The sequence below is a fragment of the Poeciliopsis prolifica genome, unplaced genomic scaffold, assembly GCF_027474105.1.
Source record: "Poeciliopsis prolifica strain line A6 unplaced genomic scaffold, Auburn_PproV2 SCAFFOLD032, whole genome shotgun sequence".
NCBI lineage: Eukaryota > Metazoa > Chordata > Actinopteri > Cyprinodontiformes > Poeciliidae > Poeciliopsis > Poeciliopsis prolifica.
Window position 1 is genome coordinate 1,987,495 of NW_026562407.1, and position 16,781 is coordinate 2,004,275.

General features: G+C 36.8%; 2 protein-coding genes across 2 annotated transcripts; both read left to right on the forward strand.

Moving 5' to 3' along the window:
- Positions 1-2,160: 2,160 nt before the first annotated feature.
- nagk (N-acetylglucosamine kinase) lies at positions 2,161-7,628 on the forward strand. The gene is made up of 10 exons (XM_055051231.1): positions 2,161-2,224; positions 2,570-2,654; positions 2,870-2,968; positions 3,055-3,196; positions 3,984-4,094; positions 4,165-4,277; positions 5,012-5,099; positions 5,186-5,283; positions 6,742-6,820; positions 6,907-7,628. Exons 1-10 carry the CDS (start codon positions 2,196-2,198, stop codon positions 7,110-7,112), a joined length of 1,050 nt encoding a protein of 349 aa, XP_054907206.1. The 5' UTR covers positions 2,161-2,195; the 3' UTR covers positions 7,113-7,628.
- Positions 7,629-8,921: 1,293 nt separating this feature from the next.
- Positions 8,922-15,727, forward strand: LOC129373340 (uncharacterized). The gene is made up of 9 exons (XM_055051232.1): positions 8,922-9,059; positions 11,582-11,713; positions 11,805-11,888; positions 11,993-12,125; positions 12,210-12,272; positions 14,287-14,427; positions 15,214-15,313; positions 15,396-15,537; positions 15,621-15,727. The coding sequence occupies exons 1-9, from the start codon at positions 9,036-9,038 to the stop codon at positions 15,648-15,650; spliced, it is 849 nt and encodes a 282-aa protein (XP_054907207.1). The 5' UTR covers positions 8,922-9,035; the 3' UTR covers positions 15,651-15,727.
- Positions 15,728-16,781: the final 1,054 nt, after the last annotated feature.

A 16,781-nucleotide genomic window follows, 5' to 3' on the forward strand; every position in this document is an offset into this window, starting at 1 on the left:
CCACTTCCTTTTGGTTCTTTCAAAATAAAAGCAAATCGTGTTGAAGCGATATGCGCTTTGGTGCTGGTCTAGTGTTTTTGAATTTACCCTTGTTTCTTTTTTATTTTAATAAAGCAGTTAAAACAATTTTTCCCATTTACATTGTTTTTTTGTTGTTAGTCCAGTGCTACTGTGTTTAGTTGTCTGTCTGTCTGTTTAACTAGTTTTATTTACTTGAGGAACGTTTTGTGGGAACAATATACTTTTAGGATTATTTTACTGTGCTTTACTTTTAGCTGAGTAATTTTATAATGAAGTATGGCTACTCCTACTTGAGTAATTCAGTGTACAGCTGATCTGCTGATTTAATTGTGGATTAATAAATGGATCGCAAAAGGTGTTTAATAGTTTAATTGCTAAAACAGACACTTCTGGGTTAACTATACTTCTAAATAAAGTTTGTTATCTTTAATGCAAAAATTTTAATATTCTTATTACAGTTTTTGCTTAACTCCTGCCCTCAGTATGTTGGTCTTTCAGTAAATGGCCTCCACTTAACAATTAATCGATTTTAATTAATAGTAAAATGTGGTGCCAAATAATTTGTAACAGAGCGCTAGACTCTTATTCTGAAGTCTTTGCGTACATCCGGTATCCTCCTGTAGCGTGGAATTGACGTTTCTCTCTGCCTTCAGCAGCAGAAACAGCACGCTCCCCTGCTTCCCTCCTCCCACATCCTCACTATTGTGTAACTTCTTCCTTGATTTCACCTCTGACACGCTCACTTTCCTACCTCATCGTTCAGCCAAGCTCTAATTAACTCTGTTTCTTTTGCTCTCTATTTGTGTCGAAACGAACCTCGAAAACTCTTAATTACATCCGATGATAATGATGGAAAATTACCAGCAGGGTATAAATGTTACACAAAGCTTACAGGTTTTTGGGATTTTTTTTCCTTTTTGCATAATAATCCGTTCCCCCTTTTCTGTAGACCTGCTGTTGGTGCCAAAATAAATAGGCTTTCACGTCAGAAAAATTGCAGGAATTTTAAATTAAGCAGTGTGTGTTGGCAAGTGGAGCTGCCCAGCTAAATTAATATGTTGCAGATGCCTCCTGTTCCTGTTGGCTCACAGTGTAGCTGTGCTGTGTCTCCAGTGGTGATAAATCTTATTGACATTATTCTGACACTGGATAAGGATTCTTGAATAATGAGTCCCAGTCTCAATTTAAGGCCAAAATGTCTTATTCTGCTTTTGTTTTTTGTGTTGCAGTTTAGTTTTGCACTAAATTAACCAACAAAAGATAAACTCAATCGGTTTGCTGTGAAATTATCAAATGACAAGGTCAGTGTATACAGCAATAAAATCAAGGAGCTGTATCTAGAGGAGAGGTTGGAAGATAGTGCAGCGCTACTCTTTGGCTAATAATCGTAAAGGGGTCAGGAAGTGGAGAAGATTATTGGTTTTAAACACCTTGGTACACTTAAACATAAAGAACACTCTCCAGCTCCATGCAGATTCTGGTTATAAAAAGTCAAGATGTTTTTTTCATTTGAGAAAGTTAGGTGATTAAAAGATCATTTCTCTCCTTTAATACAACATTTTGTTTCCGTTCACTAGGTGGTCAATCAGGTCAAGATAATTCTAAAATAAAGCAGCTCTCGCTCACCAAAAATGATATCTAAGCAAAAAAAGTGATGACTCTTCCGTCATTGTGGTATTTGTTTGTTTTTGGCTGTGTACTTTGTGATTTCAGAATTTATTTGTGTGTCCTTTTGTATGCCGAAGAGAAAATTTTATGTTCATTTATAGTATAGCAATGGATTTTATGTATTTTTCCACATTTTTAATTGATATCTTTATAACAAGCTTATTCATCTTAAAGAGAGACAGTGTGTGGAAGCATATAACTACTACTATTGTTTTTGTTGGTGTATTACAGATAAATACAGCAACATACAAATAATTAGATCAATAACAGTGAAGATAAAATTTTAGCAATTGTAATAATATTAGTATGAAGAAACAACTAGAATAATAGTTTTATTATTTAAAAATGTTACAAATAAATTCAAAATTATAATTATTTATTTATACATAAAACTTTCAGCAGGCACAATTTAGCACAACGCTGCCATCTAGTGGTTAAGATGCAATATTGTAAGTGTAACTGGTTCTCGCGAGATCTCAGCCGACTACAGGGACCCAAACAGGAACATGGCATCGGTGTACGGTGGAATAGAAGGGTAAGAAAGAGTAGAAATGTTCACTAAAAGCGTTTAAGTTGAAGTTTTATGGCATGTATCTCTGAGTTTGTTTGAATTTTGTATGTTTACTTATGCCTTGTGGGCTGTCATGTATAAATTAGGGCTAAACTTAATATGTTTTTCGTACACGGAAGCGTAAATCTCGAGATCGTCTCGTCCCCCCTGCTTACGTTGCCTTTAAATGAATGATTGCTCATGAAAATGCATAGAAACGTGTTTCATGTTGCATTCTGTCGCCCTTCCTGTCTTACTGAGGTATTTATGTTAGTTGTTAATAATGTCTTAACATATTCCTGCATTTCTGTTTCTTTTTTTTTCATCCAGTGGAGGGACTCACTCCAGGGCTGTGCTGCTGTCAGGAGATGGGAAGGTGCTGGGAGAGGCAGAGGGACCCTGCACCAACCACTGGGTGAGCTGCACAGTCAGGGTGGGATAGTTTATAACCCAAAAGAGATTAAAAGTGCACCGTCTTTCAGTTATGGTTGAAATATTATAATGTCTCGCTTTTTATTCTTATTATTTTTTTGAAGACTTATGTCCAGATATAGTTGCACATTTAATTTCTTTTTATGAATACTGTCTTATTCCCTGTGCTATGGACTTGTGCTTTTGTGTCTAACATAGTTGATTGGGGTGGATAAAAGTATTGAAGCCATCAACGAAATGGTCCATAAAGCAAAGATCACCGCAGGACTGGATCCAAACACGCCGCTACGCTGTCTGGTCTGTCAAACGGCTCCTTAAAAACAAATTCCTGCTTGCTGTCGTAATTTCAGGTTGAAACTATAATTCTTTATGTTTTTGTGTAGGGTATGTCTCTGAGTGGGGGTGAGCAGAAAGATGCCATCGACAATCTGATTGCTGTGATGAAGGAGCGGTTTCCACATCTCAGCGAGCATTACTTCATCACCACAGACGCCATTGGTGCTATGGCCACGGCAAGTGATCAAGGTAAGCTTTTAGGTTACAAAATGTAACCTATAAAATCCAACTCATGTTGGATTTTCATTAATTGGTTAATAAAATCAAAATTATACATTTTGGATGCGTAATAAGATACTGGACAGGAGGTTTGTTGCACATTAAGCAACGTATGTCATAACGTTTATCATTTCTCCTGATATATTTACAATTATAATAGCAATTTTGATTTGTCATTGTGATAATAAATTCCAGTTATTGGTGTCTAAAACCACCCAAAACTGTTTATTGTTAAAAAAAAAAAAATTCATTCAATGAATGTATTGATAAATGTAAATAAATTTTAAAATATGATTCAATACAGTTTGTGTGCGCAAAAGTCTAAAAGAAGCGTATTGCAAATGGAAATATTTTTCAAGACCAGTATTGTAGGTATGATTGATGTGACATGCAGCCAAAGTCACTTTTATCACCCAACTGAATATCCTCATTTCTATAAACACAATAATGCAGGTAATGTAGTTAGCATCTGCATTTTAACTTACATGTAATTAGAATTAACTTATTATAGTATAGTTTATTTTTTTTATAGTTTATTTTTAAAAATTACAATTAAGAACATGAGTTGGATTTTTATAGGTTACATTTTGTTTCATCATTGCTTTTGTTAATGATTTTGTTCTTGCACCAAAGCTCCTCACAGTTTTCCGTTAACGACTGGTACTTTACCCTTTCAGGTGTGTCTACCTCAGAGTGCCATCTGTTCCTTTATGGCCCTATGTTACTTAACACCGTCTTCTGTGGGTTTTCTCACCAGGAGGCGTAGTTCTCATATCCGGGACTGGCTCCAACTGCAAGCTGGTCAACCCTGACGGCTCCCAGGTCGGCTGCGGAGGCTGGGGTCACATGATGGGAGATGAAGGAGCAGGTAAACAAAAACCTTCAGTGTCTATGTCTTGGTCGTTGCAGCACAAGCTCATATAGCTTTTGTGTTTCAGCGTTCTGGATCGCTCATTCGGCTGTGAAGACGGTGTTTGATGCCAAAGACAACCTGGTGGCGCCGCCACATGACATCACACACGTTAGGAAAGCCATGGAGGAGTACTTCCAGGTGAGACACGTCCAGAAGCTGTTTGCTTTGAAAAGGGGTGTCCAAGATGTGTCCAAAATGTGGCCTTCTGGCTGATGTTGATGAACACTTTTTCATCTTTTGTAGATAAATATCTTTCTAAAAAAAATATTGGGTGCCAAAAATATTTTCCCATTTATTAATTTGCTTCATCTTACTTTTGGAGTAACTAGAAGCACAGTTATTGACCTGGTTTCAAAAGGAAAATCTTCCGGCCCAAATAGGAAAACAACCAACCCCCAAAATTTAGAAACCGTTATCCTGTCTTATGGCTGGACAGTAAATCAATAACAATATGTCGTGATAGACACACGATCAATATCAATAGATGATATGTCTGATAGAACATTCAATAATTTCACTGAATTCAGATTTAGAAATGCACAGCATTTCAACCAAAATCAAATCAATTATACATAACTGATATGTGATGTTTCTGTTACAGTACATTTTTCAGCCATATCATCCAGCCTTAGCCTCTAATTATGTGATTTATCTGCAATAATTCACTGATTTTTATTCCTATTTCAATTTTGATAGAATTGTCATTTTTTGTTTTATTAAATGCACAATTTTTTTATGTTATAAAAAAATACATACAATTTTTGTAACCCTCAGTGCTTCTAACTTAACAATTTTTGTCCTCATGCAAAAACATTCGTACATCACTTGCTTAAATGAGACTATGGAGAATAAAGCATCATTCTTCCTGACAGGTGTCAGATCTGATGGGCATGCTGCCACATCTGTACAGAAACTTCCAGAAATCATTCTTTGCTGGCTTCTGCTTGAAGCTGGCTGAAGGTAATCAGCACATCAGTTTCTTTTGTTTCGTTCTTTTCTTTGATAGAAGCAGGTAAAGATGAACAATATTTATCTTTCCATCTAAGGTGCAGAAGCTGGAGATGCTCTGTGTCAGCACGTGTTTGCCGAGGCGGGCAGAGTCCTGGCTAAACACGTAGCAGCAGTCCTGCCTGCCGCACAAGAGGTAGCCAGCTGCATGTATATATCAGTATCACATCAGATATACAGAGTTATGCAACCACTCGCCTAACAAGTTCAAACCTGAATGCCTTTCATTGGGTTTTATGTGATAGTAGTGCATTTTGTGAAGTGAAAGGAAGAGAATGCATGTTTACTTGTATTTATTATGTTTACTGCTAAAAATCTGAAAAAGTTTATTTTTAATCCAAGAATCCAGAGCAACCAATCACCTATAAAAATCAACAAATTATTAAATACTATAGCTATTCTACAGGGGAAAACTTGTTGAATCAATAATCAAAAATTCATGACATTTAGACAATATCATCACTGTCAACTTTTTTTTCTAAATATAACTTTTTAAGCTTTGATCATCTGATACTTTATGAAAACATTTGTTTAGTTTGTAAGATTCTTGATTACATTCCCATTCCACCTTTACAAAGTTTGTTTTCTGAGATCATGAGTCACATGGGCGCCCTCTAGAGGTGACGACAGTCCTAAAATGTAGGACTGCTTTTTAGAAACTACCTTCTCTTTTTTTTATTGCAAGTCATTGCAATAGTTTGCCAAATGACATTATAACATGTTCTAGTTTTAAAATGATAAATATGCACATTAGCACTTATTATTTATGAAGGCAAAGTTATTGTTTCATAAATTCTGTTGGTTTGCAGTTTAGTTTACTTGGATTTAGTGAGATTTGAATAATGACTTATCAGACACGCAATTAATTACATAATTAATTAAAAACTTACTTTTCACCCAATTATAATCTGTTAATCATATTTGATTACACCAACCTGACCAGGGACTGCAGGTGGAAGTTAAGTGTTTTGTTTTGTTGTGTTTTTTTGTTTGTTTTTCTGCTTTAACCAGGTAAAATGCATATGACAGCAAATTAGTCATTGTAGTCAGAGAAAAAAAGCAAAATTTCCACACAAAAAAATTACTCAAAACCACCAAACTCAAAACTAAGAAATTTCTGAATTTCAAAAGTTGAATATTGAAGATGTAATAACTTGTTTTAAGTAAATAATTCCTTAATATTGATGAATAGTAACACAGAAAAGGCTTGTTATAAGTAAATTAATCTGCCAATGGAAATGTTTCTTTTTTCAATATTAAGAAATTGTTTAATCAAAACATGCTCTGATTTCTTGCTAAAAAGTTAAATGGAAGTTAGTTTTATTTTATTTCAAGTTTTCTAAGATATTTGAAACTGAAACTGCAAACTAGACTGAAAATACTTTTGTTTTTGCAGTGCAGTCAGAAGAGACGTAATTAAAGTCTTTTTGTAAACCATATATCACCTCCATGCACTGCTTGTTGTTAGTCTCACATAAAATCCCAATTAAGTACACTGAGGTTTGGAAAAGATTAAGTGATGTGAATAGTTTCTGTGAAGTACGGTGTGTTATTAACGCATGAATATTTCTCTTCTTTCTTCCTTTCCTCCAAGCCTTTACTGAGCGGTGAACTGGGTCTGCCCATCCTGTGCGTGGGCTCCGTCTGGAAGAGCTGGTCTCTGCTGAAGCCAGGTCAGAAACTGAGAAAACTTTTCAACATTTCCTCTGGATCGTAACTCTTTTAGTTTTACTTCCTGCTCTCGTCTGTCTCTCTTCAGGGTTCACAGAGGTTTTGGAAAAGGCAGCATCATCTGAGAAGTTGAAGGGTCGTTTCCGTGGCTACAGCCTCCTGATTTTGCAGCAGTCGTCGGCCCTCGGAGGGGCCAGTCTCGGTGCTCAGCGTTTCGGCTTCTCCATCAGCATGGATTATGGCGCCAACGCTAAAATCTCCTTTCAACACTTCTTCAGCAGCAGAAGCCAGTGACAACAAAGGGCACTTTATGTTTTTTACAGTTAACTCGTCTTTTTCCAATCACAGTGACTTTAAATCATGTTTGTGTGAGACTGGACTTGCATATGATTTCACAAGATCCAACCCTCAAGTGAAGAGATTTAAAAATACGTGACTCTTTTTACTTGACAGCTTGTAGCAACAGCTGAAATATTTTTTTATTGAAGTCACTTCTTTTTTTTTTGATGATTCATTTGCACTATGACTTTATAATAACAGTGTTGGTGATTTTACAGACGGTTTGAGTGCAGATCTCTAGAGAGAAATTCAGCCTTCTGGGTCAGCAATTAAAAACAATCAGATTTCACATAATCAACACATGAAGTCATCAGGCAAAAACAGGTGCTATTAACTTTGTATAAAACTTCACATTGATTCATAATCTTTATACAGTTCTTATGAAAGCAAATTTGCAATAAATATAAATGGAATCGATTGATTAGACAAGCTGCAATTTTTGTTGTATTTAAAGACGATGTTCAAGTTTGACTTTTGTTGATTTTTTTTCTTATCCATATAGAGTTCATTTTATATTTTTATAATAGAAGTTATCTACTTCTAACAAGGTATTAGAAGGATATCATTAATTGATTTTACCATATTTCTACATACTAGTCTAGTATGTTGTTCCCAAGTTAGTTTCTCGTCAACAATAATTCCTAAAAATGTGGTTTGAGGCACTTGGTTAATGTTTAATGCCATCAGTGTACAGTATTGCATCTTCTTTATTAAATATATTGGGGGTTTGTGTTCTAAGAAACATGAAACTTGCATCGTTCCCTGATGTAGTTAATTCCAAAAAAAAGTGAATAACAAAGTTATCTGCATCTACCATGGTTAAACTACCAAAATTCCTCCAAGAGGGCATCAACAACTCATCCAAGGAGTTAGTACTATACATCTATACAGTAGTGCAGCAGGCCTCACCTACCTCAGATATGGTCTGTTCATGACTGTAATAGCAATAGAGAGATATGGCAACAATGGCATCCATGGCCGAGTTCCTATGTTAATCAAAGACAACACAAAGACCAATGTCATTTTCTAAAATTTATATCCATCCCAATTCTCACCTGATGATTGCTGGAGATTTGCACCATCACATTGTAACCCTGGAAGGAAGAGCAGGTATAGTGGATGAACTGATGGGCTTATTGACGATCCTGAAGGGGAACAGTTCTGTGGATTAATGAAACAAAAGTTTGTGGAGGATGTGCTATATCTTAGTGTAAAACTAAGCTTTTAATGTGAGGTTCCTTTGCTGCTTCAGTACTTGCTGTTATTGACACGATTAACTCTTCAGTAGTGGAAAACCTTGAGGGAAAAGGATTGTTCATCAGTTTGAGACCTTAAACTGAAGTAAACGTTGTCTAAAATAAACTAGGTTTTGCAGGTGTTCATTCAATTGTGGGACTTAAATCCAATTGAGTGTCTGTGGCATGAGCTTAAACAGACACTGGCCTCCAAAGTGCCGTTATTAAAATAGTTCTGCAGCTGGGCCAAAATTCCTCCACAGAAGTAGAAAAAACACATTGCCAGTAAAACACTTGATGGCATCTGTTGCCACCAAGAGTGGCAGTTTTTAGGGGGGATACTGCTTTTTCACACGTTTGGAGATTTTTTTCCCCCCCTCCATTAATAAATAGAATCATTTGAAAACTGCATGTTGTACTTGATTAGGCTATCACTATTGTTTTCCTTTAAACTCATCAAAGTTCTTTCAGTTCATTTATCCACCCTTGGAAAAAATAGAACCAAGTGTGTGATAAAACACAGTTACATTTAAATGTAAACAGTAACAGCCCAGAGAAGTAAGGGGGAAACTTCTCTGAGCTGTCCAGCAGAGAAGCTGCAACCGAGACGAGGGATTAATCTGCCAAGGAGGAAGCAGCAAATATGTTTCCGTGGGCTCGCTATGCGGTAAATACTCCTTTTGTTTTGGTTTTTATCCACTGAATGCTTTGAATTAGTTATTAAAGAGAAAAAACATTGTTTCTAACTGGAAATTCTATAGACACTAAAAAAAAATATCAAAATATCTGAGGAGGTAAAAAAATATATATTATTTTTTAAAAGAAGATAAGCATTTTCTTTAAAAAAGAAAGAAAGCTCATTCATGTAAATCCAAAGCTTTCACAAATGGAATTTTTATTTGTGAGGCTGCGTTGCTGATGTTTCGCCTGGTGGGGGCAGCATTTACTCCTCGGAGAACACACACACAGAGAAACAATAGTTAATAAATATTAAATAGTTACGATGTGAGTTACCAACAGTACAGTTTATACCCGTGTTGTGTGTTTATTCTATTTACCTTCCTCTTGGTGCTTTTTTGCGATAAGTCTGAAGTAAGTTGAGCAGCCTAACTGTCAGCGACGCTGCTAGCTAAGAGGCTAACCGAATGAGCAACAAAATGAACGGCTGTTTTTAAAATACTGAGCTTTTTTGTCGTCATGTTTTTATAATTATGGGTATTATTTTAGGATTTTTTAAAAAAAATAGCAAAGGTTATGCTTCTATGCTTCTTCACATAAAACATAAAAGATATATATTTTTTACTCATTTTAAGGGTTGTAGCAATTTTTTTTTTAAAAAGGACGAAAAGAATAACTTCTTTTTAACAGAATTATCTCAAAAAATGCACTTTTACAAAAACGTAAACAAAAACCTCCGTCCAATTATAGTTCACACAGAGATAAATAGTACCAATAATTCATTGCAGTGCGCACTATGACCAACAAACTGTAAACTAGGGCTGGACAGTACATCAATAACAGATATAGCTGTAATCAGTGTCAATAGAGCACATGACTGATAGAATATTTAATAACTTACCTGAACTCCGATCCAGAACCGCAAACATTCTGGGGGATGTAGACAAAGCAGGCGCTCAACATTTAACTGCTAGCTAAACTAGATGGGTGGCATGAGCTAACTCACTCTGGTTACCTAGTAACAACCTGTTGAGTAACACGCGCTGCAGCAGTTTAAGAAACTGGATAAAATAGGAAAGCTGACGTCACCAGATTGGCGGTGTTTCAGCTATTTTAAACAAAAAAAATATCAATAACTAATGATAACTGCTGATATTAAACACTCGTATTGCTATGCGTTTTTCAATCATATCGCCCAGCCTGGCTATGAACCACATTATGTCAAACTCGAGGCCTGCTGGCCAGATCCGCCATAACTATTTATGTGGCCATCAAGACTCTACAAGGCCACATAAACAGAACACCAAGAAAACGGCTGATAAAATGCTGTTTTATCAGTAAATAAAATCAAATGTTATTTTTTATTTGTATAGTGCCACATTAATTAATATTTAATTAACATTTTAACTTAGCTAATTGGTACTTTTAGCAACATTCTGCCACAACATCAAGATCAAGATCATTTATGATCTTAACATGGCTTGAAATTAATTGTTTGAAACCCCTGCTACAAACCCTAAGTTATAATTACAAAAAAAAAAAAACAAGGCTATTTTGCCTAATTTGTTAAAGCATGTAAGCATGTACACACTTTACCTAACTATGTACCTAACTAATTAAGATGCAATATATACAGAGCAATGGCTCCTTCCAAAGTTACTGGTAACATTCAAAGCATAACTATTTTACTAAAAGTACATTTATTTCAATTGTTCTGTGAAAAATATTAAACTCATAGTAATTAGATTCAGTAGACAACAAAATAAATATTTTAAACGCTTACTTATGAGCTGAGGATTATGATTTCACAACTAATCAAATTCCAAAATTCTGTAAATCTAAGATAATTTTAGAGAGAAGAGTTAACTTAACAGTTATGTTTTGGGACTGTGGGTGGAAGCTGGAGTACCTGGAAAGAACCCTGTACTCCATATTGTCGTTGTTGTCCCGCAGGGAGAACATACAAACCCCCTAAAGGAAAAATGGGGATTGATTGAATAAAATATGAACAGCAGGAGTGCAATTAAGCGTTATATGTGATTTATTGTACATTTCGCTGTTGTTGTTTTTTTTTTTAAAGGTGGGTTAAATTGATTATTACACATTTATTTTAATGTACAATTTTGCCACTGACTTAAATTAAGTTAAAGTTAGGCCTTTTAAACATCTTGACCAGGCCAGCAGTAGTGATATACATTTTAAGTACCCTTAAGTAGCAGTTTTTGGTACTTAAGTACTTCTTTCTGGATCAATAACTTGTTCTCAGCCAGAAACAGCTACTGGCTCAGCTTTAGCTTTACCACAATGATTAGGTATAGATGAATAGATGGACACATGACAACATTAGTTGTGTGTGATAATTACCCAGAAATTAGTACTATTCTAGTCATTTTTAAAGAATACATTTTTCTTAAACAATTAGCTTGTTCTGCTAACTTGCATGTTTTTAAGTCTACCTGTTCATTTGCTGTTAACTCCAGCTTTTTAAGATCCCTGCTGTTTTCCTCTCAGGGCCTTGCAGTGAGCCCTTCAGAGAGATTTACCACCACCTACAATTCAGACTTTAAACCATTTCACCAACGCAAAACATTTCTCAAGCCCATACCTTCCACTAAACCTGGTGCAGTAAACATGAGGCGGATGGTAGGTTGGATCACCCGGATACACAGAAAAGCATCTCTCTTTTCTTGTGGCGTCACTTTTTTTTACATTAGTGTTTTGGCTGTTTTTACAGCCTGAACGTGATACGTCGGCTATGTTGCTTCAACACTACTACATGAAAAATCCCGATAACAAAACCTCACTAATTGGCCCCCAGGTAAGGCAGCACGTCCATGCATGCTTTCAGTGGCCCGCTCCATGTTCATCTAGTTCTTCATTGCTAGCAGCAATAAACACTCATATTCTGCTCTGGTCCTACAGTACCCCCCGAATACACTTTTCCCAGTCTTCATACCTTCACTCGGCGGCATAGCCACTTCCTTCACTGAGGAAATCAGAAATTCTGGTTGCTTAAAGGATGCGGCTCCATGGCACAACGTCTACGGCGAAAGAGGTACAGAGGCATTTTTTGAAGCAACAAGACGTTGAGGCTCCAGTGTGCTTGTTGACATTCGACCTGTTTACTCCTGTCGGGCAGCTGGCCTGTTGAAGCGGCAAATGGAGGACCCAAGTGGGACCACTGACATTCACTACGAGGAGGGTGAGTACACTTTTTTTTCCCAGAACCGCACAACATTCTGGGGGATGCAGTCCAGGCAAGCGCAACATTTAACTGCTAGCTAAACTAGATGGGTGGCGTGAGCTATCTCACTCTGGTTACCTAGCAACAACCTGTTGAGTAGCATATTCGCAGCAGCAGTTTAAGAAACTGGATAAAATAGGAAAGCTCAGTTTAAGTGGTAAAACAGTGGTTCGGCGCTCATGAAACGTTTTTTTTTTTTTAGCAAAAGAGAAGTGTTAAACGCAGGAGCCGAAATTGTTCACACCGCTTGAAACGTTACACATTTGTACCCTGCTTCGGTTGCTTAACGGTCGCTCGGCCGGGGCGTTAACGGGCAAGCGACTCGAAGATTACGGCTATCCTTGTTTTTATTTATTAACTTGTTTTTGTCTTTTCGTTATCTGGACTGGCAGCTGAAACGGCCAAGCGGCACAGCAGGACAGATCTGCTGAAAATTAAGGCTCAGACTTCGTAATTCACAGCAGAGTTTTGTACCACCGGGGTTACAACGGACGTTATGTCCGTGTTCTGCTCTCTTCTGGTCCACCCATAACGTTCCGCTTACGCCGAGCCGCTCGTCAGTTAAACCGCAATATTTTTGGTTGTTGCGAGCTTGTTAAAACGACACCAATGACCGGTACTTTTCGAAAAATTTCCGTAACACTCCCCGCAGATGTTAGTGTTATGTTAAACATAATAATAAAGAGTACACGGGCCGTTTTTTTTTTTGTTGTCGTTTTTTTTTTTGCCGTATTGTCGTTGATGTGCCGTAGGGCCGCCATTTTGGAACGGTCGCTGTCGCTGAAAACTAAACTGAACTTTTCACGTTTTTTTGGAAGCCATATTTAGAAACCTTATTAAAACATTTTTTTTCAAAGTATCTTTGAATTGGATTTATACCCGACTCGGTATATTGCGATATTTTTAGAGGGTCTTACAGCAACAGAATAAAATATTCCGATATGATGAGCAGTTTACAAACCACACATCTATGCCGTTTGTACAGCTACAAAAAATTAACAGCAATATTTTTGGTTTATTTTACCGGTAATAGAGAAAAAAACGTGGATGCTCAAAGTAAAATTTTTACCACCATGTTATTCAGAAATTTATAAATGTTCTAAACTAAATATTTAATTCTCAAGCTGACTGTTTAGTTTGCAAACTACACATTTAGTTTTGAAATTAAATATTTATTTAGGAAGCTAATTATTTAGTTTCAAATGTATATTGAATACCAACCTAAATGTTTAAGTCTGAGCTAAATATTTAGTTCCAAAATAACATTTATTTTGCTAACTAACTATTAGTCACAAACTATTTCATTTTCAAACTATATATTCTACCTGCTAATTAAATATTTAGGTTGCTAGTTAACTATTTAGCAAATGTTTATGTTGAAAACATAGGACGTGCTGCTTAAACAGTTATGTAAAACAGCATGTTTTATAATGGCATATATTAGGCTATACTTAATGTCCTCTTTATAATGTCTGAGGAGTTTTCCACTGTCCTTGTCTGCTTTAAGTCTTCCATCATTGTGCTGGTACCAAAACAAAATCTGCTGTGACCGGTTCAAATGAGTCGCACTAACCCCAGTCATCAGGGAACCGGTCCACAGAGAATGCGTCTTGACACTGATGTTAGGATGACTTCAGTCCAGCATTTAATACTTCCTGTCCCTGAGAAGCTGATGGTGACGTTTCACGACTTTTGGCATCAATGTGACTATGAATAGGGGACTTTTTCACCAACAGGCCTCAGATGGCGAGATTAGAAGACCGAACATCATCCACCTTGGTCCTGAACAGAGGCACATCACAGGGCTGTGTGCTTGAATTCATGGTGTTTGTGGCTATAATGTGACAAAATGTAAGAATTTTATGGGGTGTGAATCATTTTGCAGGGCAGTTCATTCTTACCCAAGGGAATGAATGCAGAAAAGCACATGTCTCATGTATAAAGTTTAATTCTCTTACTTGTGCTCCTGCAGGAGTGATTGTTTTATCACCATACAGAGGTCCCATCAAGTGTGAGGATGTCCTGCAGATTCTGCACAAGACCGCCACTCCAACTCACATGGGCACCATTCCACGGGGGACGGCTCCTTACATCACACTGAATCACGCCACAGGTTCATCATCTGCTGTTTTTTCAACAACCTGCTGCAGAAAATGATCCAATCTATGTCGTGAAAAAGTAGGGACTAAGGGTTGGAAAAACAGCAAACATTTAAGCTGAAATACTGGACGAAATAGACATAGAACAAAGTTTTATTGAGCAATAACATCAAGATATAGTTTTTTTCTAAAATACTTCATTTAGTGCGCAAAGGATAAATTAAATTATTTCTTAGTTTGGTCACAATTAGTTCAGAATTTGAAAATTAAATTAAGCCTTAAAACATTAAAAATGCAGCTGATTGAACAGGAGACAGTGCGAAGTACTAAAAATGAAACCTCTGACAGCAAAGAGAAGTGATCTGTGCTAACTGTAAATAGTTTAAATAGTTAGAAAAAAGTGCTATTGCCTGCGTTCTGAAGTGCACAGTAGATTAATTGACTGCACTTTCTCTAGTGTTGAACAGAGGAATGAGCTACAATTTCATTGTGTAGACATGTGACACTGGTAGACACCTAACTCAGAAGACTGACTGCAAGCAACTGAAGAAAAAAAAAAGATTCTTAAAAGTGTTGACTCAGAATGCAAGTCCAAGCCACACTTTTCAGATTTTTGTTTCCCTTTAATTTCACAGCTATGCAATACTTTGTGTAGGTCTAAAGGGTAAAAATATCAACACAATACATCAAAGTTTGCGTGCTGGTAGCGACATGAAAAGATGTGACGGTTCAAAGGCTGCTAAAACTTTTGCAAGGCACTGGGAATTCACTTTTAACTTTTCAACTCTGATTGGATGCAGGAGTCACGGGGGGCAACTTGACCGCCGTGAGCCAACCAGCTGTATATCCCGAACCCTGCCCCGGCCAAGCCTTCACACCTTCATCCCACTACTGCAGCAAGTATGTCACAGATACACAACACTTATTTACACATATATAATTTATTCATTGTTTTCTGACTCTGTCTTCGTTTTTCTCCCAGCTGTGGATCTAAATCTGAGCATCCATTAGGTTGCTGCTGTGGGGCGCAACTTGTCCCTCCTCACGTCTGCCAGAGCGGCGGACTGCCACACCCCGTCAAGAGGCCTCCAATGACCGAGTATCAGGACAGCTATTCTGCTAAGGTACAGACTGAGGCCGCAGATCCTCTCCTGACGTCGCCGTAATGTTCTAATCTCTTTTCTCGTCTCCATGTTTCTCTGCCCAGTGGTTCCAGCCAAAGATCAAACCCGGCTAACGTCACCTTCCTCCTTGTCACAAAGATCAGCCCCCAATACACAGCTCACGAAAAGAAGAGTTGTTTGTCTTTTGTCTGAAACATAACCAGTCGCGGTGTGAAGAGCTTTGTCTTTATCGCACCACCTGCGCTTTTCAGGCTTCACAGCAGCTAATTGTTGCTAAAACACATCAACAGTCAGAGCTAGTTTGGGCTCGAATGCGTTCCCCAAGGACACAGGAGCTGAGCGTGAGTCATAACTCCCACCAGCCACCCAGAGGAAGGAGGCGCAGTAGTTTAGAGAAGGTCTTAATGTGAAGAAAACGTAGAACTACCACTCAGGGAAAATTTAAGTGACTGTATCTGATTTGTTTGAAGCGTTGTTTTTGAGGGACATGTTTTCTAAAAAAAAAAAACAATTATTCTGGGGGTTTTTTCAAACCACACAGGGTGACAATTATACACCCAGCCTCAGTGCAGGCAGTTGGAACTAGAAGTTTACATCCAGACATTTTTTCTTTCACTGTCTTAAGTCATTCTTGTTTTAGGCAACTTAGCATTACTAAAATTATTTATATTTGCTAAATGCCTGAAAATGTAGCATGAAAATGCCTTTATTTTATTGTAATTTTTTTAATTCAGAGGTTTACATAACAGGGTTTGTATTTTTCCCATAGTACATTTCTAGGTAAGTTTTCAAACTTTTGCACCACTATAGTGCATAGTATTGTTATACTATGCACTCCATAGAATGGAGATTATAATACAAATGAACTAAAAACACTATAATATATAATTCACTATAATATAATGTATTACTGACTTATGATATTATTCTACAGCTACCAGTAAACTAAAATATAAGAAAATGTTTCGAAATATCTCACACACACACCTATGCACCAGGCAGAAGAACAAAACACCAATTCATCAAAATATAACGTTTCAATGTATAAAATATAATCTTAACTTTATTTTAATTAGACAGATTAATATAATTTAACCATTAGGAACAATAAATATTCATCATATTGAAACAATCCAAACTAATAGTGTTGATGTAAATTACCTTCCTGCTAAAACACAATATACAAAGAAAAACATCTTAAAGTTCTGTATTCAGTTTTCTGGCATTTAGCAAATGTAATTTTG

Bases quoted from the DNA above. Each gene is read 5' to 3' on its own strand.
- nagk (XM_055051231.1), top strand. From the start codon at position 2,196: ATGGCATCGGTGTACGGTGGAATAGAAGG. The intron at 4,278-5,011 runs GTGAGACACGTC...TCTTCCTGACAG, and splicing joins CCATGGAGGAGTACTTCCAG to GTGTCAGATCTGATGGGCAT. The intron at 5,100-5,185 runs GTAATCAGCACA...TTTCCATCTAAG, and splicing joins CTGCTTGAAGCTGGCTGAAG to GTGCAGAAGCTGGAGATGCT.
- LOC129373340 (XM_055051232.1), top strand. From the start codon at position 9,036: ATGTTTCCGTGGGCTCGCTATGCG. The intron at 9,060-11,581 runs GTAAATACTCCT...TTTTCCTCTCAG, and splicing joins TTCCGTGGGCTCGCTATGCG to GGCCTTGCAGTGAGCCCTTC. The intron at 11,714-11,804 runs GTAGGTTGGATC...CTGTTTTTACAG, and splicing joins CAGTAAACATGAGGCGGATG to CCTGAACGTGATACGTCGGC.